The 15,662-nt window shown below is 35.0% G+C and overlaps 1 protein-coding gene across 1 annotated transcript in view; it reads left to right on the top strand.

The window, feature by feature from the left end:
• Positions 1-15,662, top strand: part of TMEFF2 (transmembrane protein with EGF like and two follistatin like domains 2) — a 227,358-nt gene that overhangs the window by 172,350 nt on the left and 39,346 nt on the right. The window contains exons 6-7 of the mRNA XM_073218407.1: positions 6,855-7,003; positions 7,742-7,801. Coding sequence (XP_073074508.1) covers positions 6,855-7,003; positions 7,742-7,801 — 209 coding nt within the window. The remainder of the gene's footprint in view (positions 1-6,854; positions 7,004-7,741; positions 7,802-15,662) is intronic.

Below are 15,662 nucleotides of genomic sequence, written 5' to 3'. Positions count from 1 at the left end.
TATTCGCTGCCCCCTCCCCAAGCCCTATGCGCCGTCTGCCTTCGTATTGTCCTGTGTCCTTTGCTCCACCACGATTCTGTTCAGTCCTACCCGCCTTTTGAGATGGTTCACTTTCCACCTTTTCCTCCCTATCTCAGGAACGTAAACTTGGGAGTTACGTGGAAGTTGGAGCTAAGTGTCTGTGCCAGGGAGACCTTCCAATGTTCCATGTCCTTGCCCCATACTCTGTCATGGTCTTACCTGGTCAATCACTTCTTCTGACTGCTCCGTTGATGGCATCAGTGCATTTAATCACCTGTCCCAATCACCTGACACTACACCCATGCCACCTGTGAAGGGAAGCCCTTTAATTCATGCCACTAAATCATGCACATTAAACAAGAATATTAAATTCCTTGTAACTGAACAAAGAGGAGTCAGAAAAAGGTGTGACTGGAGCCAGAGGGGTAGTTGAGATTTCTCAATAGACCATGCAAGCAATCTGCCTTCAAAAGAGCTAAGGAACTTGCTTAAAATGCTGATTTCTGGATCCCACCCCAGTCCCTTCTGATTCTATTGCATCAGAATTTCTCATGGTGAATCTTAAATTAGAAAATCTCATAGTCTTAGAGGGTTAGAGAGTATTTACTGTAACTGAACCTCCCCACTGCTGCACATCAGAATCACCTGTAGTATTTTTGACAACAGCAGCTATCTCAGCCTGACTCCAGACCACCAAAGTGAGAATCTCTGCATTGGGGCTCAAGGTTGAAATATTCCACAGAAGATATTTCTCTGCATCCAAGATTGGATATCACTAAGCCAAAAGTTAATGAAGACTAATATTTCTTGAGTAATTCCAACTTGTCAGAAACTTTGTTGAGCAGTTTATGTGCATTATTCCATTTAATCCCTACAATCCTGACTTAGCTTCCCCATTTTCATAGGCTTGGGGAAGTTAGTAACTAGTCCAGTGCCATTCAGTTAGTAAATGATCAAGCCTCAATTAAACACAGATCTATCTGACGCCAAATTCCAAGCTCCAGTCACATTCCCCATCCACCTTTATAACTATAGACATTATTTCAGCATATGGCCATCAGCCCCTTTCCTAGAAATTTATTGTTGCACATTTAATATATATTTTCTGTTTTTGAAACCTTCCCACCCCAGGGAAGGTTTCTTAGCTCATTTCTCCTTTTCTCAGATACCTATAAATAGGCTACTTGTTGTCCTAGGCTTTTCCCCAATATTCCTAAGACCTTTCCACCTCATAGGCTAATTTCTGTGCTTTGCCTCCTTATAAAGAGATAGATCTTAATGGCAACTAAGCTTTTTCCATGTACAAGATAAGTCTGGTCCCCCTTGGAAAACCTCAGAAACAGTCCTGGATAATGTGTCTGGGGAAGGACAATATTCCTTCTTCCTAGGTCTCCAAATTAGAAGATTGCCCTTCTCAGATTAAAAGAACAAAAAGTTTTGGCTCAAAAACATGTATGTTACCTCAGTAATAGTATGGTAGACTTACTAGTCTTAACTCACAGTTAATGCTGTTGTATAGAATGTTTAAGATTTCAATGAATTTTCACATCTTTTCTCTAATTTTTTTCTCTCACAACTCACAGTCATTCCTAAATTGTAATTTCTTTACAGACAAAATCCTTATAATCAAGATCCATCAAAAGGAGTGACATGAGAGTTAATGAGAAAATGGACTTAAAGTATCACTAGAGTATTGAATGAAAGGTTCATGCAGTTTTTACTCTTATTACTGTGATGCAGCTCAGCCATTACAGTTTGAGGGAGAGCACGGACAGCGGCTCTGACCTCACTCACTGGCCAGGCCCGAGAGGGTCTGCCTCATAGCCCCAGAGACAGCCAGGCGCAAGGCAGCGAAGCCAGCAGAGGTCCTAAACGGCCCAGAAAGCCACCCTCACTACAGTGCAACTGGGCACTTTACAACTGCTCAGGAATGTCGTGTGGTCAACATTCAGAATGGACCCTGAGTCAGAGACCTTGGTAGAATAGGTGACAGGCATGTTTAGTACATGAAATAAAATTTAGTGAAATTAGGAGGCAACTGCAAGCCAGGCATATGAATAAGTACTTGCTACCTGGCAGCATTTGCATCCTCACACTGTTGGACAACAAGGCCTTCCTAAACAGAAGGGAAAAGCTCATGTAACTCATTGCAGAACACCCTTGGGAAGAGCCATTTCAAGAGAAGCAGGGAACTAAATAAATGTCAAAACCTCCAAAATATTCAGGAGATAATCATGAATGTATGTGAGTTGTTGTAGAAACCATCTTTTACTTCTTATAATTTAGGTTCTTCATTCCATCACGTGGTCTTTTTAAATTACTGGATGTTTCTCTTCTAATTCAGAGAGCTAAGGTTTTCAGTCAATGTTAATTTTCTTTGAAGGATTTTCAGAGGGTAGTATTTCCACATAGAGACCCCTGAAATTATTATTTTCAAGTAAGGCTGATTCTTTTTCTTTGCAGCCCCAAAGAAAAGAGATCTATGTAATCGCAGTGTCAAAATGTCAAAAGACTGAGATAGGTTGATAAAAAAGGAGAAGAAAAGAAAAGAAAACACAAAAAATCTTAAAGGCATCCATGTAGTCTTCAGCCTTATAAATCCTTGGCTCACAGAAAATATGTGTGACATGCTGTAATTAACTAGTTACTCCTCTCAGAATGAATAATAATGCAATTATTTGCCAAAAGCAGTAAAGAAGGGATAGTTTCTGTTTTAAAAATATCCACCTTTCATTTCTGTAGAAAGAAAAATTGTGGATTAATTTACATAAACTGCTAAAGCACAAAGTGACCTGCAATTTCACCATTATAGTATATGATAATTCTGTCACCTTTTTATCTGAGCCTTATATTTTTCAGTGGTTTGAAACAGCAATAAAGTGACAAGTCATGACCTTGTCCAAATTATATTGGCCCCTAAAAACTGCACCCAAATACCACAAAATTAAAGTAGTAACCTGGATGGTGAAAATAATGTTCTTTTCACAATTAGACTTCCATGCCATTGAGGCCACTAAGGGCTAGTTCTCTGTTTCCTTTGTCTGTAGACACAAATAAAAGGAAGGTGAACCTTAGTTCTTCAAGGGCCTTTTCCTTCCTTAGAGATTCCATGTGCCAAGTTAGCACAGTTAAGAGTTGAAATGAACATAACACTGGTTCTCTGTCCTGCATGTTTATATCTAAACATTGACTGTGCTCCTAACCCCTTCCAACTCCATCCCACCATCTTCCCAGTAATTCATTCAACAAGCATTTAATGAAGGTTTGCTAAAAGGCACTCCACTAGGTACCAGCAATTCAAAGGTAAAAAAGACATGTTGCTCTTGAAAAGGTAGTAGAAAGGTTGTATCTTTATTTCTTACATAAAGATATAACCTAGTAGACAGATACATTAATGATGCAATACATGCTGTCCTGGAGCCTACCCTCCACACACATACACAAGTTCATTCACTCATATAAACACACAGAACCCCTGTGCTTCATAAATATGAATTTTCAAAAATTCCAGATTCTTTTAAGTTTTGAGACAGAGAGTTGGATAAGATTGTTAAGCTTTACAATTTTGTAATTCCAGTAGAATCAGTTGGAGTGCATGCTTGTGTGTATATGTGTATCTTTCGGAATATGTGTTTTTATGTGAAGCCAACTTTCTATGGAATTTTATTGAGGATTAAATATTCTGAACAGTTGATACCTTAAGTAGTCAGATTAATTTAATACACATCAAATTAGTTACTCACTGTAATACCAGTTTTTAGTTCAGAATGTCTTAAAACAAATATTCACTGATACATCCCTGTGATACAAAAAAGCCTGGATCACTTGTTTGGGGAGACAGAGACTAAGAGTCAGTGTGATTTAAATTCATAAAATCATGATAAATATTCTAAGAGTAGATACAGTCTTGTTTATTAAAGCCCTATTCATCCAAAGAATTCCTTTAATTAGTTAAAAGTAGGAATTTAGGCCTGTCTTGCTTTTCATTGTACTGAACTTTATGCAGATCTGTGCAAGTTCTGGCCTCAGACTATTATATTCCCAATTAGGCTCTTCCCTGTCCCAACTGTGAGACTTCCCCAAGCCTCAATTTTCTGATCTGTGAGATGGAGTTAGTAATAGTAGCTGCCTCCTAGAGGTAGAAGGTTGTACTAAGTATAGATATAAAGCATGTAGCACTGGGATGGGCATGTTGCGAAGTCAGCTAGTAGTATGATTAGCATTATCCTCAAATTCAATTGAATATTCACTGAAGCTCAGTGAGGACATTTAATATTTACCAGGAAAATTATTTAGCCAGCCATGTCTGTTTTTACATGGCAGTATAGTGATAATTTATACTAACCTGTCCTTTAAGAACAGAAAATCATGTCACTTTATTCATTTACTTCATTTATTTACCTATTGGAATGTGTAGCCATTGAAAGTTTAGGGTATGCAAGGCATTGGGTGGGGCAGGGAACAAAAAGCTAATTCAGCCACTACCAGTAGAGGTCGATACAGACTTACAGTCTCCCACCACGGTCCTCGCATCCTTCAAGTTTTTCTAACTAATCAAGTTTAACAAACTTAGACACAAAAAAATACAGTGAACAATGATCATATAATCAGACATAGAAATGGTAGGTCATCAGTAAGCCAGTCACAACATTTTCTTTTCTCTGAGCCACATAGTTTTTAAGCCATTTCAGCTACTCTTTGAAGCTCCCTCCATTTATCAAAGAAAGGAAAATATTCTCCACAGACTTCTAGTTTCCACTGGTCACTGGAATTCATAAGCAAAAAATACGTTTTATACTTTTGCATCTTTTTAATAGCATATGCAAGGCCATAGATGAGAGAGGAAAGGCAGAGATAATAATGACAGTATACAATAGAGAAAAAGATAAATATAATTCAGGCGTTCATGAAGCTATCTCTCAGAAACACTATACCTTAATTTCACCTCAAGGAACCCAAGTCGTCCTTTTGAGATGAGAATAGAAATGCCAAATGTCTTAACTTTTTTCTTAGTCATTCCCTGAAAGCTTTATTTGAGGCAGCCAGAGTCAGGGATTTCTAGAGGGGAAAACAGGCCTTGAAAGGAGGCCCTGAGCAAGCAGTGCTGGGAAAGGAAAGGGAAAAAGATGATGGCATCACAAAACTGCGGTACTAAGGTCAGATCAGTTGATTTGGAAAAAAAATAGCCAGTTGGAAAAGAAGGATCTTGTAAAGTATCCTAGACAAATGTTTAATTTGGTGCTGTGACTTAATTGATCTTTTTTACTGAGACACTGAATCTAACCAATTAAATTCAACCACATTTTCTCTTTCCATCTCTCTTCTCATTTCATCATTTTGCTATGATAACAAATGATTTCTGGACTGCCAGTCATATATATGGTCATCCCTGAACGTCTCCGGACTTCATTTGTAGATATTTGCAAAGCTCTTGCTGTCTTACATAATTGACTACTTAAATACACAGATGAAAGAACATACTTTTCTCTCTGTGCTAACATATAACTATTTTCATCTTTCAAGGAGACAGGGCCTAGAGTCTTAACACAACCGTCAAAACCTGAACTGGCCTGAAGGTAAATGGGTACATGCCCAGAACTAAGGAAGAGTTTCACAGCTACCCTCAGAAGCAGAATGTGTGGTTCACCACCTCAAAAAACGTGTGATCTGTTTAGAAAAATGATATAAATACTAATTAAAAATGTAAAATGTTTTTATTCTAACATACTTTTTGTACACACAGAATAAAACCCCACAACAGTCTGAGTAACAAAGTAGATTGTGAAATACAGAGAATTACAATAAAAGAACATAGGAAAGATCATTTAAAGTTTGCTTTGAAGTGTCTAATTCTTCTAAATCAGGTGACATAATTCTCATAAATTCACCAAATTTTTATTTGTGCCATAGAAAAATATTAAAATTAAAAGTGACAGTCAACTTTTATTTGCAATTTAAAATTAGAAGTAGAAAAAGAGTAGTATGTCTCTAGGAACCAGTTCCATGGGATACGCTTCAAAGGGCCCACAAAAATCCTGAACTTACATGCAAACGGTTGTTTATATGAGTCTGAGTATTTCTGGGGTGAGTCCATACCTTTCATTTTGTTCTCAAAGGGTTCTTGGCCCCTGAAAAATGTTAAAGACCAATGAAGACTCCTGTTTAGGACATTTTATGGACATCCTCATTTATGCTGAAGAAATTTATCCCGATTGCATTCCAAATAATTCCCTTGTTTACTTTCTCAAAAATGTCCTCTGAATCATTTCCTCAAGCTTTCACCATTCATACATCCTGAGGAAAGAAGTAACACAGTAAAATTTCATTTGAGGAAATTGTAAAGCAGAGTTCCGTGGCTACCTCAGCCTATTCAAATTCTGCAGGCATCAGCACGGAAGTTTATATACATGTTTTAAAAGTTCTAGTGGCAGAGATTAACTGGTGATTATTTTCAGAGTTTTCCCTTTTTATGGTTTTATCTACTGCTCAGTCTTTAGAATTATTTTTGATTAGCTCTGTGTTTCTTTTCATCTCAGGTAGAAAAGCGAAGGAACTTCGCTGGAAGGATGCAATTCAATTTTGCTTACTTACATTTTGCCAACCTAGCAATTCTTTCACTTAGTGTTTTATTTATAATGTGGGTAACAACCCTATAGATGTTACTTGTTTTTAAATTGAGGTAAAGTTGATATGTAACGTTATATAGATTTCAGGTGTACATTATAATTCAAAATTTATATTCACTAAAAAGTAATCACCACCGTAAGTTTAGTTACCAGCCATCATCATACAATTGAGCTCCTTCCTCCATTTTTATTTCCCTCTTCCTCTAGGTGTGTGTGCAACATTGACTGTTCGCAAACCAACTTCAATCCCCTCTGTGCTTCTGATGGGAAATCTTATGATAATGCATGTCAAATCAAAGAAGCATCATGTCAGAAACAGGAGAAAATTGAAGTCATGTCATTGGGTCGATGTCAAGGTAATGTTCATTTCAATGAATGTTTTTAGTCTTTGTGCAGAAATGAAAAGTGAAGATAGCTCCTTATCAGGCAGCTATTTCATTTCCAAAAGACATTTATAATGATTTATAATGAATAGAGAAGTCTACTGCAGCATTTACGGCTATTATAGCAGTTTGAGGACCTACCAGCAATAGTCCCTCTGTTTTTCTATTCAGTGGGACTGTATGTACCTTCACAATGTGATAAACATGGAAGCCAATATTCAGAAGATAGGAGACATTCTCCTTGCAGAGGGAAAAAAGAAAGTCAAAATCATTTTTAGTGAAGAATATGAGGATTTTTCAGACATCCTTGGAATTAAAAGCAAATTACACCCTTTTTAAGTACTGAATAAATAGAAATATTTCAAGTACATTTTTAAAAACAGGATGTACTAGAATGTTCTGTTTTGTTTCTTCTTCAGAAACAAACATTTTCATGGTTTTTGACTTGTTATTCTTTTATCCAACTTACGTCGCTTATAATTGTGAAGCTTCCCTTTGCTCCAAACTTTAGAAAGCTAGTATCAGTCTATTATTCCCTCTCAAGCAGAAATTGACATTGTAAATCTGTCACTGTGTAGATTCCTTAGAACTATAGTTGTCAAAATTCCTTAATTTCAATGAGGATAATACTGTTGGAGGGATAATATAAGTTTGACATTCAATATTTAGGAAAGCTTATCAATGTTTATTGTTAATTTTCTTTAAACACAGATAACGCAACTACAACTATTAAATCCGAAGATGGGCATTATGCAAGAACAGATTATGCAGGTACATGGTATTTTCTACTACAAAACATGAGCATTTGTATAAAAGAGTCCTGGGAAATCATTGTTTACCACAGACCGTAAGTTAAATCTTGTAAGACATCTCTCTTCTACTAGTCTTCTCTTGTTTAGTTCCAACTTTCAATAGGCATAGTGAATTTTTGTTGAAGCAAATAAGACACTTTATTTTTTTTTTGCCAGAGTTAAAACACTTGTCAAAAATGTCAGTAAGATATAATTAACCTGTTTTGACAGTGCAAATGGTGGAAATGACAAAACATTTATCAAATTAATGGGCATCAGTGGAAATTAATGCAATTTTTGGCAGCATATTGTAATAAATGCAAATGTTCTTGTTTGAATTTTCATAAAAGTTAACAATAAGAAAGTTTGCTAGTCTCTAAAAAGGTAAAAAAGAAAGCTGTAAATAGTAATACAGGCTGTCTTTATTTAGATGCAAAATTCAAAAGCATGTATAAATTTTTTTAAATAGTAAGTTCCTTTAGTTTTAGACACTAAAATGTAGCTTCCAACATATGCAAAATTATAAAGCATTTTATGTAAAAATGTAAATCTTATTTAGCAATTATAATATATTATTTTGGGGAATATTTCTACCTTATATAATTTCCCTAGGGCAAGAAATAATTTCTGGGTATGCAAATAAGATTTTAACAGATTCTTAAATTTTATAAAATTTAGGATAAAAGATACTTAAAAACTGAGGTTGATAGTGATATGTAGGCTTTTTTTTTCATTTAGCTAATAAACATTTGTAAGTAGATTTATGGCTAAAAATCAACCAAATATACTACCTCTTACATTTCAAAATATGCACTACCATTTTCATTCCTTCTGAAATTTCATTTCCCTTAACAGTATTTCTGATGTTAGATTAAATGCAAAATAAATATCAATGAAATTGAAAAAAGTTAATCAGATGTTTTACTATAGATACCTCAAATCTCTCAGAATTTGGAAATAACAAAAGGTTTCTTTTTTTAATTTTCCATTTTTATCTTAATTGTTTTCAACATGTAAATAGAATATTTCATTTTCTAGAAGCCTTGAATTATCATGAACAATAATGATACATGGAAAAACATTACTTCTACTATTGTATAGCTGTTCCCAAACTGTCCAGGAGAGATATTAATAGATTTTCCTTGAAAAGAGCAGTCCATGGTCAATAAGTTTGGAAATAGTCCAGATAAACGAATGGCATTTTTTAGCCAAAACTCCTCAAAGCTCTTACGTGAATTATAAAATTTTTAAGAGATTAACATGTTTTATTTTCACTTTTTTTACTTTTTGTTGTGAAGAATTTCTAATATATACAAAATACACAGATCTAGGCTTGATAGATTAATGCACCCACATGCACTCATCACTCACACGCAGTAACATCAACCCATGGCTAACCTAGCCCCATCCCCACCCCCACCATCTTTCTCACTTTGAAAATATGTGGAAATAAATCCCAGGAATTGCATTGTTTTATTCATAAATATTTTAGCCTGCATCTCTAAAAGGTCAACCTTTTTAATAAAATTGCAATGTCATTATCATACCTGAAATACTAATGAATAATTCCTTATAGTATGTAGCATTTATCAAATTTATTTGATGAATAACATACATTTTGTTGTAAGTTTTGTAGTACTAGTGTTCCCCAGAATGCACTTTGAAATATGCTGAGAGACAGGAAAATATAAGAAGTCATAAAAGATAATAATGAAAAATCAAGATCTGTTGCTAATAATATACATTTAAATTTTCAATGAAACCAACTTTTAATTCTATATTTTGTTATAAATAGTAACTGTATCTTCACAGTAATATAAGCTATTACCTGAACTATTCAGTTTTTCTGTAGCCTAAAATACCTGTGGAGATCTTGTAAGGATCTCACTTCCACACTTAAGAGCTTAAAATATCTTTATACCTGTTTTGCAAACTAATGCATTTAGAAAGAATCTTCAGAAATACAACATTCTGTGAATATCTTCTCCATTGAACCATCGATCATTGGACTCATAGGACAATCAGATCTCTCCCTGAAAATTTTACCCATCAAACAAAGAACTCTTCAAGCTGATTTGTGCCAACATGCAAATATATGTGAGATTATAAAATTGTATCAATAAAATATCATAATGGAGTTTACCCCTCTTTCAATGTTGTTCATATTGCATATTTACAGTTTGGCCATTTTCAAAGGGTTTGGGGTGTTGAATTTTTATTCCAAAAATAATTCATATTTGATCTCAAAAAGGGTAATCTCTGATCTTCAGTGTCAATGCTTTTAACAGATATTATTTCTTACCATTTTATTGAACATGGGAAAGAAACATAATCTATTTTTGAATACATGCAAACAAAAACCATCTAACACCAGCAGTGTTGCCCAAGGTCTTCTACTGTGACATCAAACTTATCTAGTAAATCCCAAAGAAAAACTTTTGAGGTAAAAGTGAAGTTTAAAAATACATTTGTTAAAATCCAAATTTTAGGCAGGAATTAAGATAATGACAATGGAAGGTTGCAATTCTTAATTAAACATTGATTGCATACTTTAAAATTCCCCTGGAATTTAATTTAAATGTCTTCATCTTCACTTATGATCTTATTAAAATACATTGTATACCCCTGTTTAGACAGTATTAAAATAATAGTCATTTCCCTCAACATTGTCAACCTTCTAGTAGCATTTACCTTTTCCTGAATTTTGAGACACAAACTTTGAAAAAGTGAAAGAAACTAAGTGAGACTCAATATGTCATTGTCCTTTTAATTTCTGTTTCACATGCTCAAAATTCCCCAAGGAGGGAAAACAGGAACTGTGTGACTCACATTCCTAAAAGTTTGCTGTGTGCTCACAGCTAATTTAATGTCACAGTCATTTCCCTTGTTAAACAAACATTCTTGGACTCTCCCACCAGAGGGAAGTACTGATCTTAACACACTCACATCTTTCTTATATGTCATTAATACTTGAGGTTAAAAACCTTTAGCAACACCCTCCTTTTTCCTTTGAGCCTAACTTTCTTTTTTCCTTTGTATAAAGCTATTAATACAAGAACATGTATTTCTGATTATAAAAAATGGGGGAAAAGAAAGGGAGCATTATGATCAGCATGTATAGTGTAGGGGGCACGGGGAGGGCTGTGCAACCAGAGAAGACAAGTGGTGATTCTACAGCATCTTACTATGCTGATGGACAGTGACTGTGAAGGGGTGTGTGTGTGGTGGGGGGGGGACTTGGTGAAGGGGTGAGCCTATTAAACATAATGTTCTTCATGTAATTGTAGATTAATGATACCAAAATTAAAAAAATGCAAATACAAATAAAAAGAAAAGAAAATGGAAATACACTTTAAAGAAAGCTTAAATCTAAAAATACAGGTGCTGTGTCTTGTTTTTAATACCATTTAACAGAGAGAGACTCCAGTAAGGACCAATAGGATCTGGTTTACAAAACAGTAATGCAAACCAAGAGAGCCACTCCTCGAACAAGCTTAATATGCAGTGACCTAGAGTGTGACTGAACTTGTGGAGAGCTGTGATCCTCCCACACATATACCTGAGGCGGACACGAGCGAACCAGAGAATTTGCAAGATCATCCCTGCCAGCATCACTTGGGTCTCTATTCTGCCCTCTCTCCTTTAATGAGACCCAAAGCATTAGTCCTGAATCAAGAGCTTTGCCTCTCTGGTTCAAGGCAGGTTGACAAGAGTCCCAGTGTGATTAGCTAAACAGGCCACTTCATGTGACTCATCCTTCATCAATCTGACGTGGGCTTAGATTTAGGTCATTCTCCTCACTTGTAGAAAGGTTCAGAGAACACAATTTCATAAAACCACAAAGCTAGGGATTTTAGGGATTTCCATAATTTCAAAATGCTAATATTAAACTTTCCTTCTGGAAGCTCTAAATAGCAAATGTGTTACACCTCTTGAAATTTGCCACATTTTCTTTAAAAGAAAAAAATTCCCCTCATGTCTTATAAAGAAAAAATGAAGTCCAACTATTTTGTTTTTCTTCTTTCTGGTGTGTGTATTTTCTGATTGTATTGCTTTTCTGTCTAAAAGTCTGGTCATGCTTCAGAAAAGGTAGCTATATAGTTTTTCAGTAAAAATGTACTTTTATAAGTTAGATGTAAAAATATACACAAAAACACAAAAAGCAAAACAATCATGAAATTATATTTTGTCTTTTATCATCTAGTAAATAAATTGGGTTTTTGTTTGTGACATGCTGTAGCAGTTTCCAAAAGAAACTGTAGTGGCTTATAATTAAAATAAACTCACTGAGATTGCTTAAAGAGAAACTGAAAACACAAAACACAAAGCATATCAGTTCAGGAAAATAAATATATCAACAACATAAACTATTACAGTTACGGCAATAAGCCCTAAGCTTCCTTGCAATGAATGTAAAAAGAGAAACTCTGAATGAAACAATTCATTCAACAAGTATTTAGAGTCCCTGACACACGCACTCCACTGTTCTGGGCTTTACAAAGGTAAATACATCAACCCAAGTTTCTGCTAAAATGGAACTTAGTTTTCATTGTCTGATAAAAATAAATAATCAGTTCAGAGACAAACATAAAGTGTTTCTAATGCTAAGTTATAAAGGAAATATATAGCATAAATCTTTTTATAAGGCATCGCTAAAATACATAGACTGCATAATATTTTCAACCATGATTTTTATAAAATATGCCAAGGCACTCTTTATAAGGCTGGGAATTTTTTAAATCAATTTTTGATAAGATTCTAGAGCATAACATTATATATGTATAACTCAACGGTAGTCTTTCTATGGCAGACTAAAGTAATGAGTTACATTTTGTTATTTTTGTATACTTCCAAATTGGAAAAGATAAGTAAATAACACAGAATACTGCAGGAAATAGCTGTGAGGGAGAGCCTGTTGAGTTTATCTTTTTCATATGCCTAGGTTCAACAGGAACTGGATTAAGAGAACAGTCAGAAAGCCTGAGTAAAGATAAAGAATATGTTAGAATATAGTTTGCATGCAGGGAAAAGAAATTTCCCCTGGTTTTATTAGCTGTTAATAAGAAACCTAAGCCCTGGGTGATCTCCCTGGTCTCCAGCCTTGGGAGGGAGCCAGGATCCCCTCCAGGAGTCTCAGTGCAGGCATGCACGAGCCCAAGTGTCTTCTTGCTGCACGTTACGCAGGTGTTCACCAGTTTTTGTAACATTATGGAGGATTAGTTTTTAGGAAATTGTCTCTTTAGAAACCTCTTCCTTATATTTAAGCAATATTTCAGATATTAAGCTCAAGTCTGAAACATGAAAGAAAGAAATCAGAAATAAACACTTAAGCCAAATTCTATCCATTCCATTATTATTCCATCAACCCATTTTTCCACACTAAGAGGAAACTGACATCTTGAAGGGTATCTAGATAGTCTAAGCGAATTTTCATAATAACTAGTTCTCTGTAGAAGCCATTGCAATTTACAAAGGCTTTTCACATATATTGTCTCCTTCAGTCTTGACAGTGGAAATGTGAGGAAGATATTATATGCATTTGACAGGTGAGAAATGGAGGTTCAGGAGATTAAGTAAAAAGTGTATGTGATAGAACTAAGGTTCAAACCATCATCACTAATTCCAGAATCTAGCAAAGTGCGAACAACGTGGGACTAGTGGGGAGAAGTAACACTACCTAACATGCTTAGAGGCTCTGGGACTCACTCTGAACCTTGAAGTTAACCCTTCAGGAGTTCCAGACTCAAGTATGTTTCACTATGTCTACATTAGTGTGAGATGCTCCAAAGAGTTACTCCTCTTTTTGAATTTGTATCTTACAAGCATTCTATAAAGCTATATTATTTGGTTTTAAAATGTTCCTCTTCTGTTTCCTATTTCCCCACATAGACAAGAGAAACCAAGAGAACAATGTTTGCTACCTACATTAAGAACATGTGTGTGTGACACTTTGTAGTTTTACAAAGATCCATTCATATTACCTTATTTGCTCTAACGTCAATCTAATAAAACAATCTGTTACCAGAACAAATTCTAGGAGACATAAAATGGAGGCTCAAATAAACTCAATCAAATAAGGTTGATCAGGAACTGGGCACAGTATTTTGACATTTTGACCACCCACCCATGCAAATACGGCACTTGCTTGATATATCTGCTATTTGTCTTGATTGCTTTTCCACCACACATATATAGACATGAATACCAAGTGGTTACATATCATATTTATAACATGAATTAATTCAGTCATGTGGCAAAAAATCTGCATTTAAAATGGAAGCTTTTTCCACTTGCTCATGAACATGAGGAGTACTTCACCAGAAAGCATGCTATGTCTAGGCCAATAATTTGATCTGTAGGAAATAAATAAATAGCAGCAAATGCAGGCAGCAGCTTGTAGCACAAATATTGGTATCAACAGTGAAATAAATAAAAATGTTTGCCCAGGCTATTACAGTGCCACCAGACTAGCCTAGAATATTTAAACTCAGGAAATGAATTAAGATGTCAAGATTTTCTCAAGATTTCTATGGAAAGTGTCTCAGTTCAAGTTCTTTCCCCTGTGGGATTTACATTAGCGTGCTGCAAAATTCATAAAGCTTTCTGTGAACTCTAACTCACAATTTTTCCTGCTCTCTTGAACTTCTGTGCTTTCATTGTTTTCCCCATAAAATCACGTAGCTAGTCATCTGTAATATTATGCTATGTTCACGGTTATAGATAAACACAGAAACAGTATTTGCAATACAGATGAAGGTTTTCTACTGAAGAGTTGCCTCGGGCCCTGGTAGACACTCTGGAAAACTTTGTGTTTATGCCCCAGTTCATAAATGCATCCTGCATCATTTATGTGAACTTTTTCCTATTTGAAATGCTCTTTTCTGAAACAAATTGTTCACCGTGAGGTGTTACTTATCTACCTTTTTCTTCCATAAAGGTATAGCAGCCACTTTAGTGGTTCAAGCCACTAAAAATCAGAGAAAGATGAGTTTAAAAACTGGCCATGCTTTTATTGATTATTTAACTTTGAGCCAATTTGTCAACCTTTTTGAGCCTCAGTTTCTTTTATCTGTTCAATGGAGATAATAAACTTACTTCCAGAGGATTGAAGTTGGAGTTAAAGGACATTATTTAAGGCATCAGTTGGCAAAAAGCTAGCTATTGTTATTATTTTCCTTTTTTATGGGAAATATAATACATTATGTGGGGTATGGTCAGTTCGTATGTGTCCAGAGTTTTTATACATATATTGTCATTTATGAGCCCATACAATTACAAAAGGATTTTTTTATCCTATTGAAGTCATAAAACAACTTGCTGCCAAAGACTTAGGCTGACTTTTTAATTCTTCTGTAAAGAGCGATTTATAAGTCGTCAACACATGGACATGTCTGAATTTTCACATGGCCAATTTTTCAGTTTTCCTTTAGTCACCATAATTTGATGAATAATATATTTTTGATCAATTTTAAATAATATGATCACCAGCTATTACAACATGAGATTTAAATAGAAATTAAGGGTACATAACATCTAACAGAATTGAAAGATCATGTCACTTATATTTTTATCTATTTAACCTTTAAAATTAGCTATTTATACCCCAGGACGTATGTGTGAAGGACCTACACATTTGTAATTTAAAAGAAATCTACATTATGGGTGACCGTAGCTATGGGGAGGTGTCAAACAAAAACAACAGGATGTGATATGTAAGAAATTGTTTCTGTTGTAGAAAACATTATTTTCACTCAGAAAAGTTAATGTTCTCACATCATCAATCAATGCACACTAATGCTCACACTTTAAAGAGGCAGAGCATCAAAGTCAGAATAAATCAA

The sequence above is a fragment of the Manis javanica genome, chromosome 12 (genome assembly GCF_040802235.1).
Source record: "Manis javanica isolate MJ-LG chromosome 12, MJ_LKY, whole genome shotgun sequence".
Taxonomy (NCBI): domain Eukaryota; kingdom Metazoa; phylum Chordata; class Mammalia; order Pholidota; family Manidae; genus Manis; species Manis javanica.
The sequence above is the reverse complement of the archived record's forward strand: the minus strand, read 5'-3'. Positions and strand labels throughout refer to the sequence as shown.